Source organism: Brassica napus, chromosome C7 (assembly GCF_020379485.1).
Source record: "Brassica napus cultivar Da-Ae chromosome C7, Da-Ae, whole genome shotgun sequence".
Lineage (NCBI taxonomy): Eukaryota > Viridiplantae > Streptophyta > Magnoliopsida > Brassicales > Brassicaceae > Brassica > Brassica napus.
In genome coordinates, this window is record NC_063450.1 from 30,439,546 (window position 1) to 30,448,489 (window position 8,944).

General features: G+C 34.7%; 2 protein-coding genes across 3 annotated transcripts; both read left to right on the forward strand.

Annotated features, from left to right (window-relative positions):
• Positions 1-508: 508 nt before the first annotated feature.
• Positions 509-5,940, forward strand: LOC125575095 (TNF receptor-associated factor homolog 1a-like). Of its 2 annotated transcripts, XM_048762545.1 has the most exons (13): positions 510-995; positions 1,441-1,635; positions 1,720-1,831; positions 1,984-2,072; positions 2,167-2,235; positions 2,305-2,437; positions 2,631-2,789; positions 2,934-3,294; positions 3,375-3,487; positions 3,700-3,850; positions 3,954-4,312; positions 4,379-4,574; positions 4,664-5,940. In XM_048762545.1, exons 2-13 carry the CDS (start codon positions 1,470-1,472, stop codon positions 5,651-5,653), a joined length of 2,898 nt encoding a protein of 965 aa, XP_048618502.1. In that variant the 5' UTR covers positions 510-995; positions 1,441-1,469; the 3' UTR covers positions 5,654-5,940. The 2 variants fall into 2 exon arrangements, with proteins under 2 accessions (XP_048618503.1, XP_048618502.1); XM_048762546.1 differs by having other exon boundaries at positions 509-1,635.
• A 950-nt stretch (positions 5,941-6,890) lies between these two features.
• Positions 6,891-8,292, forward strand: LOC106407736 (glu S.griseus protease inhibitor). The gene is made up of 2 exons (XM_013848606.3): positions 6,891-7,021; positions 7,601-8,292. Exons 1-2 carry the CDS (start codon positions 7,003-7,005, stop codon positions 7,810-7,812), a joined length of 231 nt encoding a protein of 76 aa, XP_013704060.1. The 5' UTR covers positions 6,891-7,002; the 3' UTR covers positions 7,813-8,292.
• Positions 8,293-8,944: the final 652 nt, after the last annotated feature.

Sequence of the window (8,944 nt, forward strand, 5' to 3'; positions counted from 1 at the left end):
ACCCTATTAGGTCTAAATATGTAAGACTCGAAGGACCCGGACCCGACAAGATCCGACCTGAACCCGACCCGAGGATCCGAGTGCCTAGGCCTAATAGTCACAATATATTGTTGGGAAATTATTAGGTTAATATAAAATATATTTAATAAAATTTCTGAAATTCGGCTCAATTTAAAAAATCACATATGCAAAAGGTTGTTTGAACATGTTTTAATAGTACATATATTTGAATATAGTAGAAACTCTATAAATTTATACTTGATAAATTAATAAACACGATAAATTATTATATGTTCTCAGTTTCGAATTTGGCCGATTTAAAAGATGACACAAATCAATAATATAATAAAAATACTATAAAGTTGAATTTCTAAAGTTTAATTAAGGTAAAATCAATTAATTTTATTTTTATAAAAAGTCTATTCTAAAATAGAAAAATCTAAAAACAACTTTTTGTAAATTAATAATTCTATAAATTAATAAAATACCATAGTCTCAACATTATTATTTTAAAGTTTTACTGTATATAATCTAGTCATTCGTTTAATGCAAGTAGATATTACTTTGAAATTTTAAAAAATAAATACTAAGCATTATTAATTAGTTTGTTGGGAACCAAAAATTAGAGTAGTATTTGAGTAAGGTAAATGAAAATAGTCAACAAATGGAAAAGTATATTGTGGTGAAAGAAATGAGTCAATAAATGGAAAATTATATTAACAAAAAAAGAAAGTTGACTGCCATTTATGGTTCCATATCTTTCTTGTTAGGCAAATGGACAAAAGCTGAAACAATAAGAACGTTATATAAATACATGTCATGAAACCATTTCTTTAAATTATTATATTTCAATTGAGGGTTTTCGTTTGTTTCCGCTCATTTTTTGCTGTGTGTTCTTCTTCACCAATTCTCTCTTTCTAGAAAAGCTTGAGAAGCTGCCATTAAATCCATTCAACGGTTAAGCTTCTCTCTGCTCTTTCCTTTCATCATCGCAGGTTTGCTTTGATCCACGCGGCGTCGTTTACGGCCTTCAATCTCTCACTTCCTTTATTATTTGAATTTTCCGAGGCTTTGGTTTCTGATTTCAATCCTAGTTTTTTTTTCCGATCGAGAAAATTCCTATGAGATTTTGTTCGGCATCTCTGTTTTTTTTGTTTTCTGTGGCAGTTATTGTAAAATCTGGAGATTTAGTTGATAGAAGAAATGAATTTGATTGGTCCTCTAGCATTTTGAAAAATATCGAGTTTGTAGGGTTTATTCTCATTCTCATTGCTTATATGATATGCAGGTATTGATTTGATTCATGAATTAGTTTGGTTCATGCGAGTGAGTGATTGATTAGATTCTCTTGTGTCTGTGTGATGTGACTATGAATGACACATTTGATCAGAGTATATTACTGTGATTCTAATTTGTATATTCAATCTCTAATTTGCCTAGTTTGAAAGTGAGGCTTAAGCTGTAGAGTAATGTCGGAGACTAGTAATGAAGACTATAGATCAGGACAATCATCAGAGGAAGATAATTCAAATGGACAAATAAGTCATTCAGAAGCACTTGCGGAGTGGCGTTCGTCTGATCAAGTTGAGAATGGGTTTCCTTCGACGTGGCCTCCCTACTGGGACATTGATGATGGTATGGTATCTTCTTCGTGAATGTTATTCTCAGATGATATCATGTGTGTCGCTTGGCGTTTTATTCCATTCTTTTTTTCTATAGGATCAAAACATTCTGAACTATATGGGAAACATACTTGGAAGATTGAGAAATATTCAGAAATCAGCAAACCTGAGCTCCGCAGTGATGTTTTTGATGCGGGGGGCTACAAATGGTATGTAACATTTGCTCTCCTTCCATATATATAGGCTCTTAGAAGGTTAGTCAATGAGCTATGTCATAATAACAAGCTTGAAATTCTTGTAATCTCTAAACCTAGTTGTGTATTTTTTTCCTTCTGCATGCTAAATATTCCTCTCGTGGTAGGTATATTACAATATATCCACAAGGGTGGGATGTTTGCAACCATCTCGCTTTGTATCTCTGTCTTGCAAACCATGCAGAACTTCCTCCGGGTTCGTATTGTTGTTTGCTTGTTATCCGGTTAGCTTCTTTCGCTTGAACTGGGGAACCTCCTCATTTAAGTTCTTTTTTTTTTCTTTGAGACAGGCTGCAATCATTTTGTTCAGTATACTTTAGCTCTTGTGAATAAAGATCCAAAGAAATCGATATATTTAGGTAACCTATTTGCATATTTTTGTTTTCATCCATCCCTTTAGACAGAGATGCTGAACACAGATATTGCAGATGCAGTAAACAGGTTAAAAAAGTTGGAGCATCACTGGGGAGGGAATAACTTTATAGAGTTACCTAAATTACAGGAAGGGTACATTGATGATTTGGACTCTCTTATCATTAAGGCTCAAGTTCAGGTGATCAGGTAAAGGCAAGATTGAGTTGACCTAAACTCATATGTCATACATCGCCGTTAACATATATGCAGTGTTTGAAACTTTCCCAACCAAACATATTGGCACATTGTAGTAATAACGGTTATGCATAGTTTTGTTTTTTTTTTTTTCTTTCCTTTTCTGTTTTGTGTTGTGGATAATTTCTATGAATGATTCTTGCAGAGAGAAAATCGACAAACCTCTCCGCTGCCTTTCTAGTCAGTACAGGAGGGAACTTCTTAGGGTATATGTGCCATATGTAGAGAACATTTGGTGGCAGTTTATGGAACTGGAAAGAATCAGATTTTTGGAGCTGATGCAAGACAAGGAAAAATGGGAAAGGTATTCCACATTTTCATTCATCTCCTCCAGATTCCAGAAATAAAATTATAATAGCTTTGGATTTACCCCAATCTAGTGTATATTTTTTCCTCAAAGTTTGAGCAGTTTCCATAACACGGAATGGATTGTTGTTTTATGGTGTAGCTTTAGTTCCTTCTGGTTACGGCTGGACCAAAACACAAGGCGTAAGATGTCTCGAGAGAAAATGGATGTGGTTCTAAATGTAGCTGCAAAAATCTTCTTTGTCTTGAGGCAAGGTACATCCACTTTGATGATGGATTCCTTGTACAGTGGGTGGAAGACTATTGAAGAAGAAACTAAGAAGAAGAAAAATAGGCAGGTACAAATGGATAACGTAGAATTGCCAGCAGGCCCAGCTCCAATTGTTAGTGTGGACCAAGACATGTTTGTATTAGTGGATGATCTGTTAGTACTCATGAAGAGGACTGTTATGGCACCATTAATTCCTATAAAAGAGGAAAAGGGTTCTCAAAACCCTTCGAAGGTTAGTATCACACGCTATTTGTTTATCATGTGCGGTTGTGCACTTATTGTTTTTTTTTTAAATCTTTTATCCGAATCTAGGTGGGGGATGTTGGAGAGGAATACAGTAAAGAAGCCATAGGGCGTGATGAGAGTCGTTTAACTGAGGTTGGTAGGCGGACTATGGAGATGCTTGTTCTTGCACATATATACAGGTAATATGGCATCATTTGTCTCTTGGTTAGAAAATTTCCATATAAATCAATTCATAAGCAATCACAATACTTCGTTTTTGTAAGCTCTAACAAGCGTGAAAGATATTATTCTGAAACGGCTGATAGTGTTTTGTTATCTATTTCTGATCTTCTGATATTTATGTTTCCTGTACTTTTTCACTATTGAACTGAAATCCTTCTGAGAAATGCAGCAACAAGGCTAAAGTTGCATACATAGAACATACTGCATGGGAAAGGCAAGAAGAACTTATTCGCGAAGAAGAGGAAGAGTGTCTGGCAGAAAGCAAACACAAGGCAAATAGAGGAACAACCGAAAAAGAGAGAAAATCTAAGAAGAAACAGGTTACTTACTTACTACACTTCTATTGCCTCCAAAGTATATAATCCCATAAAATATACTTGTTGGGTTGGTAATGGAGATTCTTGGTTGTTTGGTTATTCATAGGCGAAACAGAAAAAGAACAAAAAGGAGAAAAGGAAAGAAGAGAGGTTGAGATCCCAAACAGAAGAAAGGGATACTGAGAAAGAGGAAAAAGTGAGAGCTAAAGCAGAATCATCAGGTGATAAACCTGACACACTTGGAGAGAGCAGCCCTGTTCAGTGTGAATTAGATGCATCTAAGATTCACCATCCCCCATCAGAAGACACTAGCAGAGGAAGAGGCAGTTCCATATCTATCCCTAGTGGAGTTGCAGAAAGAAAGTATACCTCAGTTTATTCTGATCAATCTGTCCGAACAGGGGTAGCCAGTGGGTCATACAAAGGGAATGTTTCAAACGGGCAAACCAAGATTTGGCGTATAAAGTAAGTGAACTTCATTTGATTCTTTTATTTGTTCCACATCCTGTTAACATACCTTCTGGTGTGCAGAGGAAAAACGCAACCAAGAAACGTATCTGGTGCCAACAGCTCAGCCACTGAAACAGAGAACCAACCTTCAAGACATGCATCTAACCCTAAGAGTCAAAGCCATTCTTCTGAGACACGCAGAGTTGTTGAAGCTGGCGTGGTTATCTCTCCCATCCAAGAAGCACAGAACCCTAGGGAGCATAATCCTGTTACCAAGGTGGTTCACTCAAACTTTTGATGTTTAACATTTGATAACTTTAAAGTGCTCATCAACATCAGAATGACTATATTGTGTTCTTTTTTCAGGATCGTGGCACGGTTCAGAGGCAAGAGAAAAGCCCTGCTGTGTTTTCCCCACCCAAAGCTTCTCCCTGGAATCTCAAATCTGTAGCACAAGCAAAACCGGAGAAAAGGGGTGTTTTCAAGTTAGATACCGTTCCAAATAGGAAAGCAATATCACCTTCGTCAGATCAAGCATCACCGTCTCGACATATTGAGTTCCAAACTGTGGGTTCTAGAGCCGCTGTACAGAATACTACTTCCCCAATACCTTCCATGTCAACAAGGCCTTTGCGTGCTCCTACCTTCCTTCCAAAGCAAGCTGCACCTCGAACCTCAGCAACGTCCTTTGCTCGTTCAGTGAGCTCAACAGGCCCTGTAAGTGCCCCGACACATACTCAAACTTACATTCCTCAATCCTATAAAAATGCCATAGTTGGTTCCGACCACTCAAGCTCTCAGTCGACGGGAACAAGCGCATTGGTCTCAGTATCTAATCAGTCTGGCTTCCCTCTCAACGTTGGCTCGGCGGAGGTTTCGTCCGGTGGGCTCTTGTGGACTGGTGGTTCAAGCTCAAACAGAGATACAACAACTACAACAACTATCAGCGGGAATCATAGAATGAACGCTTACAGCGCACCTGTAAGTACTAGCATGAGGCAAAATGATGTTCAGATTAGGAGACCAGCACAGAGTCTGATGACCGATGAGTTCCCTCATCTGGGTATCATCAATGATCTGCTCGAAGAAGAACCTGTTTTGATGGACACAACTAGCGGATACCGTTTGCCACAATGGTTGAGCGACGTGTACTCATTTCTTGCGGATATGGGGATCGCTGGGAGGTCTAGGAGTTACACTGATGATGGATTTTACCAATCTTACGGTGAACACATGTCAGATTCTTCGTCATCATCTTCTTCTTCGTTGTATGGGAACGGCCAGAGTGCGAATATGGACTTGTCTTTATTGGCGACGAGGAGCCAGAACGATGCGTTCTACTTACCCTTCCTTTGACGTAGACTCATCAAACCCGAACTTGTCAGCTCCAATCAACGGCTACTGAGTTTTTGTGTTGGAGTGGCAGGTATGCATTGTGTTATATATATCTTATACATATGAAGATGGAAAGAAAAGTAAAAGAAAACATTTATGTAATGTTAGTTTTCGTCCTCTTCGTTTCAAATGAACTCTCTATAGATTTTTAAAAATAATACAGTAATAATTATGTCTCTTTTTATTTCCTTTGGTGTTCATATATTTTGCTTTTTTTTTAAAGGTTTATATATTTTGCTCTTTTTTAAGGTTCATAATATATATTTTGCTTTCACCCTCTAGGGGAAACCTCTATCCGTTACACAGAAGGTCTCGAGATAGTGAATTCTATATATTGTAATAGATTTGAGCCAACCATTTTGGAGTATTTAATTAATGTGTGAGTGCACAACGAGTGTGTTTAGGATAGAAGTTGAACTATAACGAATATAAGTCCACTTGAACTCTATTCAAAATGCTCATTGCTCAAGGAAATGGAAAATGAGAAAAAGAACACAAGTTACACACATGATGTATATATATGATATCCCCAATGTTTTTTTGTAAAGAACACTCCAACATAAAACTTTATTTTCTCATAGATGAAAAACGTTATGAAGAAAAAAAAAGTATAATTGTGATTTGTGATCAAACGATGAAATATAAGTTTCAACGGAACATTTATTGTGTGGAAAGAAACATTTAAATTCTTGAAAATATTTTACGTTCCGTTAAAAGTAATGCAAATTTTAGGCATAAAATGACCACATGAAAGCCGTATGAAAAAGGTCATAAAATGACCACCAATTTCGAAAATGTACGCGCTAGATTCATTATTCATTTGAGCCACAAATATATTGTATTTTTATTATTATTTTTTCTTTTATCACCATATTGTATTATATAAATTATACATGTACATAATAATACACATAATCGAGCAAGTTTTCATATCGGATTCAAACCATACACTACTTGCTACGTTACTATATTAATTATATTGCATTCTAGAGCCACCATAAATTTCAGACATTTGACATTATCCTGATATCCATATTTATCTCTGACGGGTATTTAAAGTAGGTTAAACTCTTAACAATAAAAAATGAATTTCTTTATAGAAATCTCACGTCGGTCAAAACTCAATTGCGTGCGAATCTCTTTCTCTCTCAATGGTCTTTTTTTCCTCCAGGGTTTCATGTGCAAATATTGTAAAGGAAGTGGAATAGCCCCACCACAAAATTCTCTATAAATAGTCATTTTGTTCTTGTGCAATCTACATAAATCATCATCTCCAAAGAAAGAAAATAAACTCAAAAAAGAAAAGAGAAATGTCGGACGTCTGCCAAGGTATTATTTTAGATATATAAGAAATTATTTTTTTATATGCACACATGTTCTGTAATATATATATATATATATCAGCTATACTATAGCCTATAGCCATCCCAAACTATTTGAAAATAATATTTGAAACTTATGTACAACTGTTTTTTAAAATGAGATAATACATATATATATACATGTATATATATATGTATGTATAAAAAAGGATTGTGTTTTATATGTTTTGTATACAAGATTGATTTCAGAATTTAATTAGTGCATTTTACTCTAAAATTAAAACAAAAATTAAAAATTTTAAAAATAAAAGTAGAATTTTCTTAGAAAGAATAAAACATTAAGTATGTATTTGATCTTTTAATATGTGTGAAAAGCTTAAAAATCAATCTTTGGGACTATATATATTTACATATATATATAATATATATTTATTAATAAAAATATAGAGTTCAAATTTATATACAAAATATAAAAATAATAAATGCTCATGCTAAAAGGCGTAGGTATGCAAAATGCATTATCATAAGAAATCAGGTAACGTAGCATAATGTATTTTATTATATACGTGTGCATGTATATGTACAGACACCGCAGGTGAAGGGATGAAGAGCTCGTGGCCTGAGTTGGTGGGGAAAAGAGGAGAAGAAGCAAAAGATATAATTGATAGAGAGAATACCAAAGTGAAGGCTGAGATTATATCTGAAGACGCTATTGTTTTGGCTGTTGTGGTTTGTGAAAGGGTTTATGTTCGTGTTAATGACTGTGGCATTGTCACGCAAACCCCTTTCGTCGGCTAAATGAGTTATTATACACTCTATTTGGGTGAATAAATATGGATCTTATGCCTCTTTACAGAAAATAAAAAAGAATAAATATGGATCTTATTATGTAAGGTAACTAACGTATGTGTTGAAAGCCTTTTTTCAAAAAAAAAAAACTAACGTATGTGTTAAATAAGGTATGGTTTTCGTGAATGTTGTTATAAGGATTTGAGGCGTATTAAATGCCTCCATTTGTATTTTCTTATTGTAACCAGATTGTTGCATTTGCTATGTAATTGGAATAGTGAAATATTGAAATTAATGTATGGTGACTCTAATAGGCTCACAAATTTGAATTGATAGAGAGAATACGAAAGTGAAGGCTGAGATTATATCTGAAGACGCTATTGTTTTGGCTGTTGTGGTTTGTGAAAGGGTTTATGTTCGTGTCAATGACTGTGGCATTGTCACACAAACCCCTTTCGTCGGCTAAATGAGTTATTATACACTCTATTTGGGTGAATAAATATGGATCTTATGCCTCTTTACAAAAAATAAAAAAGAATAAATATGGATCTTATTATGTAAGGTAACTAACGTATGTGTTGAAAGCCTTTTTTTCAAAAAAAAAAACTAACGTATGTGTTAAATAAGGTATGGTTTTCGTGAATGTTGTTATAAGGATTTGAGGCGTATTAAATGCCTCCATTTGTATTTTCTTATTGTAACCAGATTGTTGCATTTGCTATGTAATTGGAATAATGAAATATTGAAATTAATGTATGGTGACTCTAATAGGCTCACAAATTTGAATAAATTATGTCAAACCTTAAAACACAGAAACACTTGTTCTGAAGAAGATCATGTAGTCCTAAAATTTTGGAGGCTTAGACGATTTATTAAGAGTTTTAATAACAAAATTTGAAGTCTATTGCTATGTATTTATTAAAAAGAAACAATTATGGACCATAGACCAATACTTGAATATTCGCTTATGCCCATGAGCGGCACTGCATGTCGTTCGAAAAAATATTTATTCGTATAAGAAGTGTTGTGATATTTATTTATTTATTGATACTTTGCGAATATGAACGATCCAATTATTTTATGGAATTAATTTAAATGCATTCCAAACTTGAGTTAGACAAATGTGTTGATACATTTCGTA